Consider the following 22,660-nt stretch of genomic DNA (forward strand, 5'->3'; position numbering starts at 1 on the left):
GTTGGATCTTTTGGGCTGAATGAACAGTTTCCTAGGGAAATAATGGAATGGTTTGGGTGGGAAGGGACCTTAAAGTTCATCCAGTTCCACTCCTGCCATGGGCAGGGACACCTTCCACCATCCCAGGTTGCTCCAAGCCCCATCCAACCTGGCCTTGGACACTTCCAGGGATCCAGGGGCAGGCACAGCTTCTCTGGGCACCCTGTGCCAGGGCCTCGCCACCCTCACAGGGAGCAATTCCTTCCCAAAATCCCATTTAACCCTTCCTCAATAGCCCAAATATTGAGTTTTACCCGTTTGCTTCAACTGTGACTCGTTCTGAAGAAGGCCAATGGAAAATAAGAATTCCCTTTTGGCTGGAAAGGGAGTGATATCCCAGGACACAGCAGGAGCAGAAGACCCAAATCTTCAGAAAAGAATTTTTAAGAGATGATTTATTGCCAAAAATTGGTGTAATGTCCCCAACCAAAGCAGTAGTGGGGGTCTGCTCTTGTACAGAAAAAGCTTAGATTTAAAAGTCAATAATAAATACAAAAGCATCATACCTGGATTTAGTAACCCAGCTTTAATCTATAAAGGGAATTGTTTTCATGTCAATATAACAGAAAACATGATTGACTTTTTTCCTGAAAACTTTACAGCTTTTAGCTGCCAAGCCTCTGTGCCACCGTTACACAACACAAAGAATTTCCTTAAATAAATGAGTGTAACGGAAAGCAAAGAATAATAGGAATGTGAGGAATATGTCATGCACTGAGAAGAGCTTTGAAAGGTGATAAATGGAGGTAAATATAATACCTGGGAACATCTATTCATAGCAAGATGGAGAGTTGGGAAATAATAACCAATCTGGAATTTAAAAAACAAGAAATGAGAGTAAGATATTCTAATATTTAATATTTTCTGTTAAAACTACAAAAATTGTGGTTTCTCTTTGTCTCTGTAGAGTGAATCCAGTAAGAGATTATTATGTGGAGGAGAACTCTGATTAAAGGTTTGGTTTCTGAAATGTGACAATTCTGACTCTTTCTGAAGCTGGAAACCACCAAAGAGCTTAGAAAAAATTGTGCAGATCTTAATACCTGAGAACTGTAGACAAAATGCCAAAAAAAAAGGATAAATTTTTGTATTTACTCTGAAAGCTTCTCCTTCATAGATGATTTTTATTAAACTACTCTGACACTTCTATTATAAACATAAATAAGACTGGGATCATGGTTTCCCTCCTTATTTCCCCAAAACAAATCTGCAAGAAGCAGTAGAGGCAATCTGGTTTCACCAGAGAGCATCAAAGTGCAAAGAGAAAGCAACAGAGCAAAGTTTGTGATGACAAACAAATACTGAGAGGGCAAAAAGGGAGCTGAGATGAAAATTCAGAATTAATTTGCACTAGACAAATACTTCTAAGTGCATCAAAGTTAATAAAAGAATTCTAGAAAGTTCTAAAAATACCTAAGCAACTATTTGCTGAAAAAGTCTTTAGGAGAAACTATTAAAGAGATTCAAAAGATAAAATTTTGACAATTTATGTATGTAGAACAGCTATAAGACACATAATTAATTAAAATTATATTTAATAATTTCATTTACAGTAGTTTCCCTCAAAGAGCTTTAGAAAGCCTGCTATTTCTTTTAATTATAAATTACATTCATTGCCCCTCTTCAAATTATATTCCTGCAAGATTATTGAATGAGGGGGCTAAAATTTTGCCCAGTAGAGATATTAAAAATTTGAGTAAGGTCAGAAACTGGGAAATCAGGAATTTGCAGTCTTGGGTGTGTGGTATGAATGTCTGCAAAGAGCAAAAAAAGAGAGTTCACAAATCACAAAAAGTTACAAAATTGGTTGTCTGCTTGATAAAAAGATATTTAAACCCCTGAAAACTCTGTTAATCAAAAGAGTTCGGAGGCAGAAAATCGTCCTGGGAATTCATTTTTGCTTCAGTTCCTTGACTGTAAGTTTATTTTTCCCAACCACCCTCAAAAAGGTCCCTGCAGGGAGAAGAATTTTGTTCCATGCCCGGCATCATCAGAGGCTCTGTTCCAGAATATCCCATTTCTGACTGTGGAGAGAGAATTCCTCATTCCTGGAATCTGAGCACAAACCCCCACTTAGTGATGAGAAGAATTTTCTTAAGGACTTGTGAGAAATTCACTCCACAAAGCCCACTAACCACAGAACCAGATCAAACACCAGCTGAGAGACTTCTACAACTGCATGACCCAGGTCTGAGACCAGGTTTAAAAAACAAAGAGGAGTAGATCAATCACTGGCCTTTTAACCATCTTTACAGATATTTCTCCCTTTTTTTTTTCTTTTTTTTTTTTTTGTGGCCAACTTTTTAGACATTATTAATTCTCAATTTACATGATTGGCTCTGCAAAGCTTAACCTCAAGAAGTCATGTAAAATGAATTATTACCATGATTAATTATGCTGGGATATGCCAATAAGAGCAGCCTTTATTTCAGCCACTAATACAATTAATTAAAATTAGTTCCAGTAAACAGTGCAGTGCTCACACAAAACAAAAAGTATTTTTGGTTTTTTTCTTTTGCTAAAATGTAAATATCATCATTCACATTAGACCAGTAAAACCATTTCCCTCCAGTTTAAGCCTAATGAACATTCATTGCATTTGATTATGCATTATTTCTGTTCAACCAGCCCCAAATCAGGAGTTTGCAACTACAGATCACTTGTATCCTTTTTATATTCCCATTTAAAGGGGATCATTTCAGCAAAGCAAAGAAGGGATTTTTAATTCATGTTAAATCAGTATTCCATGACATTTACTCCTCCAAAAAGGAACAACCAATTTGGATGCCCCAAGAGTATTTAGAAGACAATGAGAAAAAAGCCCTATTGTTAATTTATTTAAAAACTCAAAACTCAGAGAAGTAATATATGGAAATAATGTGGATCACTGTGCTCTCATTTATAGATTTGTACATCCCTAATACTTGGAGAACTCCTTGGAATTTAGGAACAACAACTCTGGCAAAAGGAGGGGCACAAATTTCCTTTCTCACAGCTACCAAGCCTTGGAGATTTATTTTTTTTTTCCTCGTATTCAAATGAACTCTGGTTTTACTGCTTGGAAGATCCTGTGGCCAAAAGCTGAGGTTACATAAATCCGATCTGGAATAAAATGCAATTTTGCAACACTGAGGGAGAAATGCTTGACATTACTTATCATCTTAGGATATCATGGAATCACAGAAGGGTATGGGTTGGAAGGGAGAATAAAGATTATCTCATTCCAACTCCTGCCATGGGCAGCAACACCTTCCACTGTCCCAGGATGCTCCAAGCCCTGTCCAGCCTGGCTTTGGACACTTCCAGGGATCCAGGGGCAGACACAGCTTCTCTGGGAATTCCATTCCAGGGCCTCACCACCCTCACAGCCAGGAATTCCTTCCCAATATCCCATCCATCCCTGCCCTCTGGCAGTGGGAAGCCATTCCCTGTGTCCTGTCCCTCCATCCCATGGCCCAAGTTCCTCTCCAGCTCTCCTGGAGCCCCTTTAGGCTCTGGAAGGGGCTCTGAGCTCTCCCTGGATCCTTCTCTTCTCCAGGTGAACACCCCCCGCTCTCCCAGCCTGGCTCCAGAGCAAAGGGGCTCCAGCCCTTGGAGCAGTACCATGGCCTCCTCTGGATTCATTCCAGCAGCTCCACATTTTCTTTTCTCAGCAGAGCTAGACAGCCCAGCAAATGACAACAGCCCATCCCACAAAGTGGAAGGCACAAACAGGACATTTGGAGAATCTCTATCACCAGGAGGACAATCCTGCAGTGCATCCCTTCTGTAACCACCACCCTGGAGCTGTTCCTGAATTGACTTGATGGCCTGAAGAGTGTTGGAGATAGTCCTGCTTCCCATGAAAACTTGGAGTAAAGACCTCCAATCCCTATCTCCAGGATTCTACTCCTTGACTCTAATTATGGCCACAAATCACAGCTCACTTTCATAATTCTCCATTTTAAATCAGAGATTTATTTTAGGTGCATCAGACCAGTCTGAACACCCAGAAACTCTGGCATCTTAATTACCTTTAGCAGAATTTAGGAGTGATGTTACTTGCAAATACTCTGGGAGCTGTCCCCGGTACTAGGATTAGATCTCTTCATTTGTCAGTTGTTGGAATGGCCACTCCATGGTATTGGATCATCCTGTAAATGCCTCTCTCCCTACACAGTGTCCAAGGCCAGGTTGGACAGGGCTTGGAGCAGTCTGGGATAGTGGGAGGCATCCCTGCCCATGGCAGGAGGTGGAATGGGATGAGCTTTAAAGTCCATTGTGGTATTCTAGGATTCTGTCATTCTATTCAACTTTTTTTTTGTTTTTATTTTACTTTTTATATTTTTATAATTTTTTAAATATTTTTATTATGATTCCACATATAAATCTGCATGGATGTAATTCCTGAGTTGGGAAATAAGGCAGGACAAATATGAACCCTCCCCACAAATGGGGTGTAAGTGTGTGAGGGATGGTCCCCCTGTATTATGGGTCATACAAGAGCTCTCACACGCTCCTTCAGCACATGGAATGGCCCTAGGATCAGAAATGGATGTGTGCAAATAGTCATAACAAATTATCCCCTCTTATATTTTATCTCCTCCTAAGCCTTCCAGAAGTCCCAACTCCGCTATGGCCTGGCCCAGCTGTTATCAGTCACATGAGAGACTCTCCTTTACAAATCTTCAGAGTTAAAGATGGGATTAAAAATAAAAATAATACAATAGAAACCCCACCAACTTGCATTTAGCAAGCTTATAATAAAAATTAAAAGATACTAATAAATACTGTGCTTATAAGCTGGTCTAAATCTATCCAAAATGCCCCGCAGTGAAGTCTTACATCAGTTATTATTGAAACATTAAATGCTTTTCTTCCAGGCTTCCAGCAATCAATTTAACTTTCAGTCATCTTGTCCCCATATGTGCTGCTCCTGTTGATGAAATGGCTATTAATAAAGGAATAGATGGCTATGAATCAAAGCAAGCTCTACTTAATCACATTAATCCAGAGTATGTTAAAGGCTTCAATTTTCTAAATAATTTTGGGCTTAATGCCTCTGAGATGGGCAGACTGCTCTATTGATGCAGCATCTGGTCCAATTTAAGCTGCATTGTGAAGGAGGAATTGTTAGGCCCTTGCAAAATTAAGGAAGACTGACAGTTTTAGGGATGCAACCAAAACTGCTACGGCTGAGACAAAAGATCCTGCAAGATATTGAAAAAGGGCCCGCGACAATTAAAAGGCAGCCCCTGCTCTGCAAATGCAGCTCCAGTGCTCAGTGAATTGTGTATGATTAACTTACTCCTCCTGATGGGATGAGCACTCCACACACTTCACCAGCGCCGTATTTTCCAGTCATTGAACATCCAACAGCTGCTGCTGTGAAATATGTTCACTTACCCATTACATTGGGATACCAATTAGGGAGGAATTATTTCAAAGGGAATGGCACCACCATCAACACTATCCTTGCAAAAGCAGAAATTTCTGGCTTTGGGATTTTTTTTCCCCCTCGCCGAGTGTATTTTATTATTATTATTATTATTTTGGTTCTGTAAATGGAGGAATTTTGCAATGAAATTAGACTTGCCTTGGTTCTGTAAATGGAGGAATTTTGCAATGAAATTAGACTTGCCTTGGCTTGTAGCACTGAAATGCTGCTGCATTCAACTCAGATTTAAAAAAAAAAAATTTAAATACTTCTAGGGGGAATAAAAACCTTCATTGGAGAATTGGTTTAAAATGTTTTCAGAATATTTCTGTAGGACAATGAGTTTTAAAACCCAGTCTTCATAGAAAGTTGTCAGTGAAGGAGGCAACATGGTACAGTCCATCTACATTTTAATATTAAAACTAACATTATCTTTGCTATTACATTTTTATTATATTTAATATTAAAATTACAAAAGCTTCAGGAGCAGATATTTTGTCAGTAACTTGATTAGAAATTAAAAGTAAATCCAATGAACTTAGTGAATATTCACTCCATATGTAAGGAATGAATGTTGCTAGAAAGTCACATCCTGCAGAGCTGTAAAGATCTGTCTGAAACCTTTAATTTCAATTAAAATAATGTTTGAGTTAAATATACAGAGCAGTTTGGGGGGCAGACATTGAATGTAGTTTGAAATATTAAATATTGCAAAATGTGGACAATTATAAGGTGCTCAAAAAAGATTTTATATTACACACTGAAGCATCTACTTTATCTTACAGGACCTGAGAGGAAACAGAACTTTAAAACAGAGATTAAAATTAAGCAAAATATTTGGATCTATAGTTCCTTTTCAGCTGAATAAAATAATTTAGATGTATAAACATCAAAATGTATCAGCTAAAATTCTCTATGACTCCAGCAGATAAAGAACAACTTCTGAGTTCACCTTGCTGCCTGTGCTTTCCTCCAACACTCAGTCCCAGAAAAATCCATATATCCATGGATTTCAAAGCCCCTCAGAAGATAAGATAAACTATCTCCCTTTTTCATGAGTGAGGACAATGGCAGGAAGAGCTGAAGGTCACCCAAGTCAGCCTTGGAGCCAGGAATAAAGGGGAAGGAGCTGCATCTGTAACAGCCCAGCTGCCCCTGCTCCTCCTCCCATCCTGCTCCGAAGGCCTGCCAGGCAAATTCCAGCAGGGAACCGCTGCTGAGGAACGCGAGAGAGGCAGGAGCAGCAAAGGGGAGGAAAAGAGATCCCAGCACATCCCCTGAGACACCTGTGCTGCCCTCGGAATGGAATGGGAATGGCTTTGGCTGGAGCCAGGGAGAAGCTCCATTGCCAGGGTTTCAAAAGGGGTTTTAGGACCAGCAGGGGAGAGGAGGATTCTGCCCCTCTGCCCTGCTCAGGTGAGACCCCACCTGCAGAGCTGCCTCCAGGCCTGGACCAACAGCAGGAGCATGTGGAGATGCTGGAGAGAGTCCAGAGGAATCCACAAAGGTGCTCCAAGGGCTGGAGCCAGGCTGGGAGAGCTGGGGGTGCTCACCTGGAGAAGAGCAGGATCCAGGGAGAGCTCAGAGCCCCTTCCAGGGCCTAAAGGGGCTCCAGGAGAGCTGGAGAGGGACTGGGGACATGGGATGGAGGGACAGGACACAGGGAATGGCTTCCCACTGCCAGAGGGCAGGGATGGGATATTGGGATATTGGGAAGGAATTCCTGGCTGTGAGGGTGGTGAGGCCCTGGAATGGAATTCCCAGAGCAGCTGTGTCTGCCCCTGAATCCCTGGAAGTGTCCAAGGCCAGGCTGGACAAGGCTTGGATAGTGGGAGGTGTCCCTGCCCACAGCAGGGGTGGGACTGGATGAGATTTAAGGTCACTTCCCATCCAAACCATTCTGGGATCCCAAGGAGGTTGTGCTGTTGGACAAGCACAGGGGAAGTTCAGGATTCCTGGAAGAGGTGAGAAAAGAGAGAGTTATTTTCTGAGAACTCTTTGAAAATGTGTGAAAAGTTGTATCTTCTCTTTATGGAATACACTGGGAGCGGGAGCTGTAATGGATAAGTTGTTCCTCAGACTCTGGGCCATTCTTGTGATGAAGAGCTGTTAAATAGACCTGAGTACAAATAAATAACCACTTGTCGTGCCGCTGATTTATAAAGAACTCATTTCTAGGTGTAATTCTATGGCAACAGCTTTTGTAAGGCACTCTTTGACACTGCAGCAGAGCTCCTGTTTAACAATTCAAATGCAGAAAAGATGGGAATAAAGGAGGCAAAAAGCAACTCAGTGAGATCTCTGCTCACAGCTCAATTGTTTTGATGAATTCTGCCCTCACACGTTATATGAACATCTCGCGTGCAGACAAATCCTGTTTCATGGGAACAATGGGTGTGCATGGAGAAAAGTCTATTATCATATGGAAAATAAAGGAATTAGAGGAGAATCAGAGGTGATAAATAGATGAATATGCAGGGAGACACTTGGCTTTCCACTCAGTTGGTCTGCAGGATTTGCCTTCCATGTCTGCTGTGGCACTGATTATTCCTGCACTTCGGTGGATCAAAACTGCCTGGCAGAAAAGCAGGAGAAACAAATGCAGTTCTGCTGCAAAGCTGAGCCATTTTTAATTCATTATTTTATTTTCCAGAGCTGCCTGAAATAGTCATCCCTCAAGCAGGCCATAGAAATGATTCTCTTTATTATGCAAAGTTCCATAAATCTCAACTGCTGTATAAGAAAGATACAGCTAATCTTTGGAGACTTTGGGTTGGAGTCTGTAAATTTTTTGGGAAAGACCAGGAAAAGTATTTTGCTCTTCCTAGTTAATTAGATCTGGAACTGTGGGAGCTGGTAGAAAAATATTGCCGAATTTTGGTGTGACAGCCCTTGGTTCAAACACCTGCCCAGGACATTTGGAATCTGGATCCCAAAGGACTCTCAAAATAAGAGACAATTCTGTTGAAAGTCTCCTAACTCCAGGTTTTGGGGAAATGTTCAGGAAGCACATTCCTCCCGTGTCCTGGTAAAGCCAGGCCACTGCTGAGACAAGAGTGAGAGATTATAAAATTATAAAATCATCAGGGTGGGAAAAGCCCCTTTGAGATCATCAAGTCCAAGTGTTCCCCAGCACTGCCAAGGCCACCACTCATCCATGTCCCCAAGTGCCACATCCACACAGCCTTTAAATCCCTGCATGAATGGGGACTCCACCACTGCCCTTGGCAGCCCCTTCCAATGTTTGACCACCACCCTTTTCATGAAAACTTTTCCTAATTATCATCCTGAAACTTCCCTGGCACAGCTTGAGGCTGTTCCCTCTCCTCCTGTCCCTGTTCCCTGGGAGCACAGCCCGACCCCCCCTGGCTGTCCCCTCCTGTCAGGAGTTGTGCAGAGCCACAAGGTCCCCCCTGAGCCTCCTTTTCTCCAGGCTGAGCCCCTTTCCCAGCTCCCTCAGCCCCTCCTTGTGCTCCAGCCCCTTCTCCAGCTCCATTCCCTTCTCTGGACACCAGGAGTCATGTGGGAATCTTGTTTTCTTCAACTGCCTGGGGCAATCTGGGCAGGGAGAAGAAGAAGAGACAGAAAGGAAAGGTCCTGGAATTCATTCCCAGAGTTAACATCTGGGCTGATGCACCTGGCAGCAGCTTCATGCCAGGTACACTATGGGAAGCCAAATCTCTGCTTTTCCCTGTGCAAGAATCTCATCTTGTTTGCTTCTATTTCCACATTTTGCATTATTTGGATTATTTGGATATGGATTCCATTTCCCCCTTTGATTACGTGTTGCTGCACATTCAGGAGGAGGAAGAAGGTCCTCTCTCCACCCAAAATCTGACCTACTTAATGCAAACTGGATCCTACTTTCCTTTTGCTTCCCAGCCTAAATTCAGCTCAGACTAAAGACACCAGATCCCAGCCTACACTTTTCCATTTAATTTTAGCTTCACCTAAAGACTTCTGACCAGCTCACAAAGGCAGCTGGGACATGAGGGAGAGCTCATTACACATTGCTCCTGTCTTTGAACACCTCTGAACACCTGCAGAAGGGTTGAACTGGCCCTGAACACAGAGCAACGAGGCAGGAGAGAAAATGAAACCATTTGTTAAAACAAAATAAATGAAGCGGTGAAAAATAATGGTCCCATCTGCACCTACCACTGGTTCAGGGTCAGCTCTGTTGGAGCCAAAACTTTCAAAGGAAAAGGATGGAATAGAATCCTGACCACCTCCCCCACCATCACCAGCCCATTCAGATAATAATAATAGCCAAAATATCAATATTTAGCACTCTTGCAATGCTTTGTAGCTTCAAAACATTGCAGAAACTGGGCAGGATCAGTGAGAGTGGAACTTCTTTTTCCAAGGTCTGTTTGCTCCTTGGTAGCCACATTTTTATCTTATCATCCTATTAACAGGCCGAGAAAAATTTCTTCCTGATGTAACACCATTACCATCAGCAGAATTATATCTAGGATCAGTTTGACCCAATTTATTACTTTTTTAGCAGATGATAAGTGTGCTATAATGGTGTTCCATTTGACTTGGACATTTGACTTGGTACAAAGAATTTTCACAGCATTCAGCAGAGGGAATGACATGATTTGCCCTGTGTCCTTTCCAAATAAAAATCTAAGCCATTATAACACAAAAAAAAAAAAAAAAAAAAAAAAAAAAAAAAAAAAAAAAAAAAACAAGTAAACAATGTGACTTTCAGTTTAGCCCATGGTACCTGTCACATCTCAGGATGAATAAAGCAAATTTGTGGCCAGGATAAATCAGGATCTCCTTAATCCCACGTCACGGATCACCTTTTTGCTTTCTACAACATGCTGACAGGAGGATGCAGGGAGGTGGTGTCAGACTCTTCTGATGAGACAAAACAGCCTCAAGCTGCCTCAGGGAGGTCTGGGCTGGATATTAGGAACAACTTCTTTATGGAAAGGGTTATCACACACTGGCTCAGGCTGCCCAGGGCAGGGGTGGAGTGACCATCCCTGGAGTGTCCAAACAACGTATGGATGTGGCACTTGGGGACATGGTTTGGTGTTGGTGCTGCTTGATGGTTGGACTCTATGATAATCTGATTTTTTTCCAAATTTTCCAGCTTTTCCAACTTTATTGATTCCAGGAATGGAGCCCAAAAAGTACCAGGAACAGGAATGCAGCTCTATTTTTCATGGCTCACAAGATCCCTGAGAGGAAGGACCAACCCCATCCATATCATGCTCCAATTAAGCCCCAGTAACAGCCTGGGAACCCAAGGACAGCAGAATTAAAGCTGTTTTCCATTTCCTTCCTCTCTACTCCAACCCAGGCAGTGACATTTCTCTACACACTGAGATCATGGCTTTTCATATTAATTTTAATTCTCCTAAGCCTTGATATCTCCAACTGTCTGCACAATCTGCTGTCTTTTCTCTCAGTCTAACACAACACTTTGGGAGAAAAGGACCTTCTTTTTTTCCTCTGCTTTCCCCACCAAGGTCCCAGTCCACACCAAGTCCAGCATTCAGAACATTAAACCCACTTTTTTAGCATTTTTGTTCTGCTGCTGCACTCTCTTTGCAGAAAGCAAAGCTTTCCTAGATTTTATGGAAATGTGACATTAGGAGAGAATCACTCGAAGGCATTTCAGCTACAATTAACATTCTTCACTCTTCAGAAAGAAAATAAAAACAGCCTCTAATTGAATCGCTTGACTGAGTAAACACTGGATTAAACTGAGAGGGGAAGGAGTCGACGAAAAACTGCAGTTGGACAAATGTTGGGATTTGGGTTTGTTTTCCCAGGAACATTTGATGTGTGTGGATACACTGTGGGCAAGTGTGGGAACACAGACACTGCCACTGCCACAAAGCTTTTCTGGGCTCAGTAACAGGCACAGAAATGTCTCCAGGCAGAGAAACCTCATGATTCCTTCTTGATTCTTCCCAGGCAGGGCATTCCTAGGATCCATGGATTTAAAAGGGGTGGTTGGGAATGTCAATACAGACAACGCACATCAGAAGGATTGGAAACAAGAGCAGGGCAGGGCAAAGTGTGCCCTGAGCTTCTCAGAGCAAAATATTCCTTGCTAAGCACAAGTCTAGGAGGAGTCCTGGCTATGTAGAACCATGGAATTAGAATGGTTTGGGTTGGAAGGCACCTTAAAAGTCCCACTCCCTGCTATGGATAAGGACACCTTTCCCCATCCCAGGTTGCTCCAAACCCTGTCCAGCCTGGCCTTGGACACTGCCAAGGATCCAGGGGCAGCCACAGCTTCTCTGGGAATTCCATCCCAGCTGCCCAGCACTCTCACAGGGAAGAATTTCTTCCCAGTATCCCATCTAAAGCTACTCTGCCACTGGAAACCCATTCCCCCTTGTCCTGCTCCTCCAGGCTCTTGTAAAAAATTCCCTCTCCATCTTCCTTGTAGGCTCCCTTCAGGTACTTCTGTGGATTCCTTTTGCTTTTAACGAAGAAGCTGCTTTGGAAGACAAACAGGACAATCCTTTAGCTGATTTTTAAGAGCTCCAAGAGGACTCTATCCAAGGCAGGCAGCTTCTCCTCCTTTGGAAGGACAAATTTAAGATCAGCCTGGAGATGTGGACAAAGTGACCAGCCTGAGGTGACCTCATCCACATAAAAATCAGGTTTGCTCTGAGTGCTGCAGGAACTTAAGGTCCCTCCCTAATTCCAGAATCACAGTTTGGTAGACTCAGTAAGTGGCTTTGTAGCTTATTTTTTTTACTTTACAAGTGTCTCCAGAGCAAAAACAAGAAGTACTTCAGTACAAGGAGTACAAGGAGTACAAGAAATACAAGAAATACAAAAAGTAAGGGACACCACTGGCTGCCATAACAACAATGAGCTTGTTGATAAATCATTTTCACCAATGCACCAAACTGTTCTAGTGCTGGTGGCCACAGTTCACATCACAATTTTAATCCTGAGTAGATGAATAACAGCAACTATTTGAACTATCAGGTAAGAAAAAACGTGTCCTGACAGCAGCCTTGTGCATAAGTGATCTTTTCAGACCTCCTGTGGCAGACCTGTCTTTTTTTTCCCCCATTATCTTGTTTTTCCCAGCTCACCTATTGCTCTGAGCGCTACTGATGGTACAAAGGTACAGAACATCACTATTGAATACTCATAAATAAGGGAAGACTATCAGTAAAGGAAATTTTTACTTCCTCCTCAGAATAATTACGTAATTTCCAGACATGTTGATTTGTAGCTGCCAAGAATTAACCTTTAGCAAAATATCCTTTAACAAGTTCCCTTTGAAACTTCCTGCACGGGTTCAGCACTGGAGTTAATGAACCCCCAATTTCCCCTCCTGTTTGTGAATGCCAGGAATAAAATCGTAATAAAGAGGTGGATAAACAAATTAATATGGAAAAGGTCATCAGTGATGATTAAAGACTAAATCATTAATACCTGGAAGCTGGAGGTAAATGAAGGCAGGACTTGGTCTGGTTTGGGTGGGAAGGGACCCTAAAGTTGACCCAGGTTGATGCTGCTCCCTAGCCCAGGTCGTTCCAAGCCCCATCCAGCCCAAGTCATGCTGATTTCTGCTGCAGTAGATTCTTAGATCAGCTGCACCCTTGGTGTGAATCAGCACAGCAGATACATTCCCAACAGCCCAATATTCTCCCTTCTTTTATTCCTTTTCTGAGATTCTATACCCAAGGAATTTCCAGAAAAGCAGCTTAAATAAAAAGGGGATTTGGTTCCTGAGTGAAGGGCAAAATAAGCCTTTGAGTGACCCAGTTATCCCATCAATGGCCATGGTATTCTATTAAAGATCCTGGGGTCAGAAGAAGAGTGATCCATCTTCCCTCCTGCCCCTGTTGTACGAGCAGCCAGATCCCAGACAGGAAGACATAATTTTTGGGAAGGGTTTTGAAGTCAATGAGCAAAAACCAGCAGGAGCCTCAGCTGTACCTCAATTATCTTTTGTAAGAAGCATTTTGGGTGCCTTGTGGGTTATCCCTGGGGCTCTGCAGGCAAAGATCTCTGCTGCAGTGTTAAAAAGAACTAACTGAGTCTTACAAATCATTTAGGAGGGGGGTTGCACCCTATTATTGTGGGGAAGTTGCCCACAGATGGAAATGGTGGAATTTCTGTCGTTCTGGCTCAAATAAAAATTGGATGAGTCTTTCCCATTGCTTACACCCAGGGCTTCCAACCTGAAATATACAAAGGGATGGATTCTACTTTGCAATAGGTTTTGATGTTTCATCCAGAAGTTTGCAGGTGCCATCCTAGAGCTTCTCTAATCCCAGCTCCACAATTTGCCCTTTTTTAGTTCACCAAAGCTTCTGAAAGGCTTTTGCCTCTTTTGTCTCTCTGCAAAGAATTCACCTACAATGGATGAGCTCAAATCTTAGCCCACAACAAATCCTTAACGGAATCCAGGAACACCCCTGAGCTCTGGCTTTCCCCAAATTCCTTCTCCAAATATCCTTTAGATTGTTGCTCCTGCAGTGCGTGAGAGCCATGAGGATCCAAAGGTTTTGCCTTTCCTTTCACTGGTTGGAGTTCTTGTCTTCCTCATGGACTAAATTCTCCTCACCTGGAGGAAGCTCAGGTAAAAGTCTGAGTGTCTGCAGAGGTGAGACAGAGCACAACTTCACTATCAAAATTTACTTATTAAAAGCTGAACTACAACAGCCTGGGCACAGCTGAGCAAATAGAAGTTAAACTCCTGTGGTTTGATAATTTCATTATTCATCCAACACCTAGAAGCTGTGCAGGTCACTTGCAGAATTATTCAAAATCTTAATTATCTCTATGAGACAAGAGTTAATTTCTAAACTTTTCTATGCCAGCACAGGAAGATGTTCCATAAAACAAGCAAGTCAGAGGGAGTGATGTTTGCACAGAGTAATTGCAATGCTCTCCCAGTTTCAGGAAAAATACATTATCAGACATATCCACACTGACACCACAGCATTTCAGTCCTGTACCTGAACGGAAGGAAGATTTCACCTGGGAGAATGAGCAGCAGGAGCAGCAAAAGAACAGGAACACAACCACAATAAACAAGAAAAGCAGGAAAAATACCAAGATGTTCCATCATCTGCTTTAATTCTCTCCCTAGAGCTGCAGCTTCTCCCTGGTTTCATAGACAGTGGTTTGGGCTGGAAGAGATCTTAAAATTCATCACTTTCCACCTCCCCTGCCATGGGAAATATTGCTCCAAGCCCCATCCAACCTGGCCTTGGACACTTCCAGGGATCCAGGGGTAGCCACAGCTTCTCTGGGCACTCTGTGCCAGGGCCTCACCACCCTCAGAAGGAAGGCTTTATTCCCAATATCTACCTCCTGTAGTAACCACCAGTTCTGGGAGCACAGTTTGAGCACAGACTAACTGCCTTTGTAGCTTATTTCTTTTTTCTTTACAAGGTCTCCACAGCAGGAAAAACCCAAAAAGAACAAAAAGTAGGAAACCGCCCCACCGGCCACAACAACAGCACTGAGCATTTTGGTAACAGCATTTTCACAAACACAACGTGTTCTGATACTTAAAAAGAAGCAGCTCCATGCTGCATCTTCTGTTTTCAGGCCCTGTGACAGGGGGAACATCTCAGCCCAATCCTGCATGGAGTCTCCTGTGAAAATGAAGCACCTTTGGGAGCTTCCTGTAGGCTCCAGGTCAGAAGATTTTGTCTTTGACTTGCTCTGTAATGGCTCTTTCAACCTCTGGGGCTCCCACATTTTCATCTTATATATATCTTTAATAAAGCAGGAGACGGCAAAGATGGAAACAACACATCTCAGTGGAATACAATTCAAATAAAGTTGTTAATAATAAATAATATATTTGGTATTTATATTGCTGCTACAACCCAAGCCTGTGATTGTGGGCAATGCTGGGATAAATAGATGAAAGGAGCAGAGGACAGCAGTGAGGCTATTAGGATTTTAAATTTGCTACGAGGCACAATCAGGTATCTAAATAATAAATATCACTTAGGTTTCTTCAAGCCTGAACCAGACAAGACATTAACCCTGAGAAGTCAAATTCTGAGATGGAAAAGTGAACTCAGCCTTGATTACAGATGGAGCAGAGCTCCCTCAGCAGAGCTGCTGCCATCCCTTGTGGACAAGGAGCTTTCTGTTTTTCAGGCAATGGCAAATTTATTTACCATTTCTTTACCATGAAAAATATGTATTTATTCTGCTTTTCATTTTTAAATGACAAATCTACAGACTCCATTCCTGTATATTGGATTTTAAGTTTTCTTGGTTAACTTCTCTGCTGAAAAAAAACATGTCAGTAGTGTCAGCTTTGAAAATTTGGAGGTAGAGCTGCAGAGGAGCAGGTAAGTGAAATTCAGTGCATCTGTTGGGTTCTTGTTGCCAAGGTTTTATCGTTACAGCAGCATCTGCCATCACCTTTCCAAATTATTTTTTAAGTGAAATTGCTACATTCATTTTATTTCATGACTTAGCAATTCAATGGAGGACAAATTATAGTTTCTAAGGTCATATCAAGGTTTAGATGCACATCCAGGAGGATCCTAGGACGATAATCTCATGATTGCAGAGACACAACTTGTTCCAACTGTTCTAGTTAACAAAAATTACAGATTTTCTACAAAATCCTGTTCTTCAATTGCTGCAAAAAATACACAAAACAGTAATTCCCACAGTTCATGACATTAACTTTGATTGATGCAGTATTTTGTACTTTGGCTGACCTTTCCTTCCTTTCTCACAGGTGAACCAGAGAGGGGAAAAAAAAGCGAGAGGTGGAGCAATTGGCCAGTCCTATCAAGGCACACACAGATCAAGGGCATGGTGAACACTGAGATTCTTCACAGTCATTAAAATTCCTATATCCTGTTCTTATAAGGATTTTTTAAAAAAAGACCAGACAAAGGCACAACAGGAATCTATTCTCTTGACAGCAATTTAATAACAAAAGAAAATGTTCTGAGCCACTCTCATTACTGCTTGGAAACTTTAATCTTGAGGACTTAGTTCCTGTCCATGGAAACCTTCAGATCCCTTTTACAAGCTGCAGAAAGGGAAGAGAATATTTGTAGTTTAATTATACATTTAAACACTTTGGAGAACCAGAGCCACTTTGGAAGGGTGCCGTAGTGTCCAGCTGAAGGGTTCTCCAAGGAATACAAGGCCATGCCTGAACATCAGGAGAGTCACAAATTCACAGCCCTGCTGCTCTGGAGCCAGGCTGGGAGAGCTGAGGGGTTCATCTAGGGAAGAGGAGGATCCAAGGAGACTCAGAGCCCCTTCCAGAGCCTAAAGGGGCTCCAGGAGAGCTGGAGAGGGACTTGGGATGAGGGATGGAGGGACAGGAAACAGGGAATGGCTGCCCACTGCCAGATGGTCTCGGGTTTCTTGCTGTCGGGATGACCTGAGAGTGCTTTTCACCCAGCCCAGTGGTCAAAGAAAGAGTGGGAATTATTTGGTTCTGGTTCACAAGGTTGTTTATTGTCTATTATCTAAAATATTTTTTCGCAAACTTGCAGAGGTCTGCTCTGCAGGTCTGTCAAGGGCACACACTGTGTGCCCTTGGGCTCATGTCTACATTTTATAGTATGAATTACCTGTACTTTATTTATCATAATTTTCCAAAACCCATCACCTATGTTAGACTGTCTACTTCTACTTTAAACCAATCCAAATGTTCCACCTTCACCAAGAGGATGGAGGCTAGGAAGAAGAAGGAAGAGGAATAGGACAACACTCAGATCCCTCCATCTTGCCTGCTAAACCCCCTGTAGCAAAATCCCCAACATTCCACTTTTCACCCTGTGATTAATCATTATCACTCTACTTAAACTTTTGTGACTTGTGATTCTTCATACAAGGTTGGTAATTTGCTCCATGGGTTAAGACTGAAATCCCAAGTGCCTTTGGCTTCCTGCCAGGACTCCCGAGCCCCCTGCCAGGGGCACATGTCACCCAGGGCACCCAAAGGGGTGTCCTGGGTTCTGACAAGAGGGCAGGGATAGATGGGATATTAGGAAGGAATTGTTCCCTGTGAGGGTGGGGGAGGCCCTGGCACAGGTTGCCCAGAAAAGCTGTGGCTGCCCCTGGATCCCTGGAAGTGTCCAAGGCCAGGTTGGACAGGGCTTGGAGCAACCTGGGATAGTGGAAGATGTCCCTGCCCATGGCAGGTGCTGGAAATGGATGAACTTTAAGGTCCCTTCCCACCCAAAATCATTCCAAGATTCCAGGATTCCATTAACGTAGTTGATAGTTTGTCACAGGACTTTCTTCTGTATTTTTAGGGAAGGACAAATCCGAGAAGATTGGAACTTTCTTATATTACATTTTTTTCTCTATTGCCATCAACAGCTCCTGAAAAATTCCCATCAGATTTCCCACTGTTGCTTTTAATATCAACAGTTTTTGCACAAATATGTAAAATTAACCCCACATTACCCAGCCAAACCTTCCCCACACATTTCCACTCTTAAATAACAACATCCCAACCACCACCTTCCTCTGGGTTTCTGGAATTAACTTGGGAAATCACCAGCTGACCACAGGAACAGGAGGTAACAGAGCAAGAAATTAATTTTCCCTTTCTCCATTCTCTTCCATCAGCTATTTAGAAGCCTTCCAGGTGACCTTTGGAAGCCAAGCCATTTTAAGGAGAACTGGAAATCCAATATGGAAGAATCAGTCAAAAGAGTAATCCTTATGCAAGAGGCACTAGTATTCCTCAGAAAAACATGGATTTTCTGCTTAGGAGATGTGAAACATCTTCACAGCCAAATATTTTACATAATTCAGAGCAGAAACAAAGTCTGTGTGGCACATTTTTATATTGAATTGTTAACCATTAGAAATTGTGATTTGCGCATGAGAGAAAATGCCTCAGAAAGATGAGAATTGACAAGATTATAAATTGCTTTAATTCACTGACTCTCAGCCTTCTAACTAATATAATATAATAACCAGACATGTTTTATTTTTCTTTACATTCCAGTCACTGAAGATAAACAAAGAAAACAACTGAAAGCAAACCCAAATGACCTGCTCACATGTGAACAGCCTGAACCACAAGCCTATAAATGACCCTGTTTTTAAGGAAATCATCGTTAGCTGTGTATTTTATATGGTAATTGTACATCCCCAGTTTATGAATAACAACAGCAGAGTTCTTCCCTTCTGATTTCAGTGCCACTTGAGCTATGCAGATTTCTAAAAGCTTATGAATATACAGAGCAACAGAATTGTTCTGAACATCTGTAAGCAAAATATGAAAAGATGTTTGGTGCTGAATGAACATCCTGGGTTGTCTAATGCTGGCCAAAAATGGTGTATTTATGTATTAGGAGAACGCACTGAAAATAGCTCCAAATCCTGCACACCCTCCAGAAGGCTTTTTCAGATTGTCCTCTGTATGGCTGTCACCAGAAAATGGAAAAAGAATTTTCCATTCCATTCTAATCAAATTTAATTTCCCTTCCTTTCTCCCATAAAACAGGAAAATAATTTTCCATTCTATTCAAATTTAATTCCCTTTCCCTTTCCTTTCATTTTCCCTTTCCTTTCCTTTTCTTTTTTCTTTTTTTTTCTTTTTTCTTTTTTCTATTTTCTTTTTTCTTTTCTCTTTTTTCTTTTCTCTTTTTTCTTTTTTCTTTTTTCTTTTCCCCTTTCCTTTCCTTTCCTTTCCTTTTCCATTTTTATTTCCATTCCATTCCATTCCACCTCAAATCATCCCCTTTCCCACTTTTCACAATTTCCAGCAAGTTTCTGCCTTTTTGGCTGCCTTGCACCACCTCTGCACAGGGCTTCAAGTGCCCATTATTTGTTCGTGTCACTTTTCACACCCTTTCCATGAAACCCGTGTGAGAGTTTGTCACTAAGAACAAGCCCCAGTGTCAGTATTTGGCATAAAAATGTTAACAAGAAAATAAACCAAAGGAAAACTTCCAAGGGTGTCCAGGAAAGCCAGGATTTTCTCCACCAGCAGCATTAGTTGGCTGCCAGGGGTTCTGTGGTTCAGATCTCAGAAAGAAACTGCACTGGAGTTTTGAAGTGTAGAGTGAAAGATAAATGCAAGGGTTTGGCCGGGAAATGACAGGATGCTGCACACAGAACTGTGTGAAGAATTAACAGATTATTAATCAGAACAGAATATTTGTTCATACCCTGACTCATTAATTATTAGGAGACAGCAATGGGATGGGCATCCATAGATTTCAGTACAGTTTAGGATGTCAAGCCAAGCCCAAATCTCCTTAGCCACTGCAGTCACTCATTTCACTCTGTTTTGTCATTCATAATTCAGGAGTCCACTCCTGATCCTTAAAAACCAAAAAGAAAAGACTCACCTGAGCACACCTCCTTGTAGGTAGGGTTTGGGGTATGTCCTCCTGCATAACCTACTTGAGTGGAATAGACTCCTTTCTGCCTCCAGAACTTCCTCTCGGCTCCCCAGAAACAGCCCATGCCTGAAGAAGGCACAAAATACACATTGAGAGGTCAAAATCTGCCAATGCTCAGTCACTCATTTGCATATTAATTGATACAGGGCGTCATGGAAGGAACATCTATAGGCAGCACCTGCTGGTCAAGTGTTGTCCAAGTTTATTTATAGGGAAACTATAAAGAGAAATCCATTCTCCATCAGAGCACGACTCAAACTCAGCTTGATTTATGCTTCTGAATATCAATTTATCACAGAGGGCAAACCTTGAAAGGGTTTGAAGGCCCAAACAAGGAGAAATCTCATGCACACACCAAAAAATAGTTTCTTATAAGGCAATTGTGCTGTTTGTGCAGCACCATTTTTACCTGAAATTATTAGGAAGCTGTCAAAACACAATAATTTGTATTAATGGCAAAGAGTTATTTAATTTTCTGCTTTCAGGCAGAGGTGGAAGCAATAATGGATTATATTATATTATATGTTATAAAAAGGGAAAAATGCTTCAGCTTAGCAATTTATGCACAGAGATATTTGATGTTCAGACAAGATTTTTGTAGTCATTCGCCCCCATGGCCAATTATCAAAGGACATAAGACTGTTTAAGTGTGTAAATTAAAACCTCTTCTGGTTAAAGGAATTAAAGAACAAGCACAACCAACACTGACAATTGTCTGATGGCTTAGTTAAATAAATTTCCTTATTTATTAAATTATTTATTTAGAGTGTCATGGAGATTCCAGTATTGTCAGGCTGGAGCAATGAATTTTCCTTTTCAATGGTAACATCCTGTTGTTATTCCCTTTCTAAAACAGTTGAAATAAAGGCAGTAAAAATAAACATTAAATACACTATTTCTATATCCACAGAAATCAGTGATCCATGAGAGTTTTCTCCAGGTAACTCTGCAGATATGACAGGGTAAAAAGTCACAGAAATTATCTTTCAAAGCACAACTAGAAGAGCAGAGCAACCCCTTCTTCAACATTGATGGCTCACAATGTTCTTTCTTTGAACCTACAGAGATTACCTTCAAATTTATGTTTTAATGCACCAAAAAGTACAGAACTGGGAATTCTACTTCTAATTCAGGTGCTTAAGCAAGCTGCAGGAATTAAGAGCTAAGGCTGCTCCTGGAGATCCTGGGAGAGGCAGGAACCTCCTGAGGGCAATTCCTGTAGAAGACATAAATTGGTGATGAAAATGCAGTTGTTATTCCTTGATTACAGAGATAACTACAACTCTTGGACTTGGTTTCCTCACCTAAATCAGGCTGGTGACTCCAAAACCCATCCAGACTGGCCTTGGACACTTCCAGGAATCCAGGAGCAGCCACAGCTGTTCTAGGAATTCCATTCCAGGGCCTCACCACTCTCACAGAGAACAATTCCTTCCCATTATCCCATCCATCCCTGCCCTCTGGCAGTGGGAAGCCATTCCCTGTGTCCTGTCTCTCCATCCCTTGTCCCCAGTCCCTCTCCAGCTCTCCTGGAGCCCCTTTAGGCTCTGGAAGGGGCTCTGAGCTCTCCCTGGATCCTTCTCTTCTCCAGGTGAACAGCCCCAGCTCTCCCAGCCTGTCTCCAGAGCAGAGGACCCATTGGAGCTCCCATGGAATTGGGCACACCAAGGCTGTATGAAACTGCTTCCAAGGGGTGATTTAACTTCTTTTGGGCGTTGTTCCTTAGATCCCAAGTCTGGATCTGCATGAGACACATGGAAAATAAACTCCTGCCCAACTCTAATACTTCAGTGCTTTGCATCTTTAATATTCCAAGGGAAGTTTGAGCTCCAGCTGCCTAAAATCCCAGCTGTGCCCACAGCAGGTGAGGCTGAGGCTCTCACAGGAGGCAATTTATCAAATTACCACTGTCTGGGCAAACATGCTGAGGGGAGGCCAAGGAGGCCAACCTCATCCATGCCAAGGAATGGGACAGATCCACGTTTTCCTCCACATCCTATTCCTAGGCCAGCACCTGAGTGTGAATGAGCAACCCAAGATTCAGAAGACAACCCAAACTCAGGTTTGAGCTCAGACACAGGCCCAGGTTGAAATACAAAGCAGAAATGCTCATTCTTAGTGTTTTATTTCAGGGATTTTAATGCTCAGTAGAAGACAACCCAAACTCAGGTTTGAGCTCAGACACAGGCCCAGCTTGAAATACAAAGCAGAAATGCTTAGTGTTTTATTTCAGGGATTTTAACGCTCAATAAATCCCTGAGGTTGCTGTTGAAATCCCTGATCATCAGGGCTGTGGCCAATGACCTGATCAATAACTATTATTTGGGATTCTCTTATTGATAATCACCTCTGACCCCTCTTTCCAGGCCAGTGGTGAGTCCTCATCCCTGGTGGGATTTAAAGGCCCTGTGGAGATGGCACTTGGGGACATGCTCAGTGGTGGCCTTGGCAGTGCTGGGGGATGGCTGGACTTGATTTTGGAGGGCTTTTCCAACCTGTTTTGTGGATTTCACAAGTGACCTGTGTCCCCATCAAGGACTCCTCCATTTTCCCCTCTTCCAGCTGATCCCTGAGTTCATTGTGCCACTCTTTCCCAGAAAGAGAGGGATTTTATTCTCCTGAAGAACTGCTCTCATCATTTTCTCAAGTGTGCTGCCACCTCACACAAACAATGAATCCTCCCATCCCCGAGAACAGATAAAATTGAAATCTTTGTCATAATAAAACAACCTGCTGGTAAAGAGACATCATTTACAACAATCCAGCACTAAATTGCTTTCCCCAGCATTAATCCATTCAGCTGATGTTTGTTATTCTGCTAAAGTGGTGCCACGTTCGACAG

General features: G+C 42.2%; 1 protein-coding gene across 1 annotated transcript in view; it reads right to left on the reverse strand.

The window, feature by feature from the left end:
- The window catches only part of MSRA (methionine sulfoxide reductase A), a 230,508-nt gene that overhangs the window by 104,272 nt on the left and 103,576 nt on the right, over nucleotides 1-22,660 (reverse strand). The window contains exon 3 of the mRNA XM_041426134.1: nucleotides 19,765-19,884. Within this exon, the coding sequence (XP_041282068.1) occupies nucleotides 19,765-19,884 (120 nt within the window). The remainder of the gene's footprint in view (nucleotides 1-19,764; nucleotides 19,885-22,660) is intronic.

This window comes from Onychostruthus taczanowskii, unplaced genomic scaffold (genome assembly GCF_017590055.1).
Source record: "Onychostruthus taczanowskii isolate IOZ18803 unplaced genomic scaffold, ASM1759005v1 scaffold90, whole genome shotgun sequence".
Lineage (NCBI taxonomy): Eukaryota > Metazoa > Chordata > Aves > Passeriformes > Passeridae > Onychostruthus > Onychostruthus taczanowskii.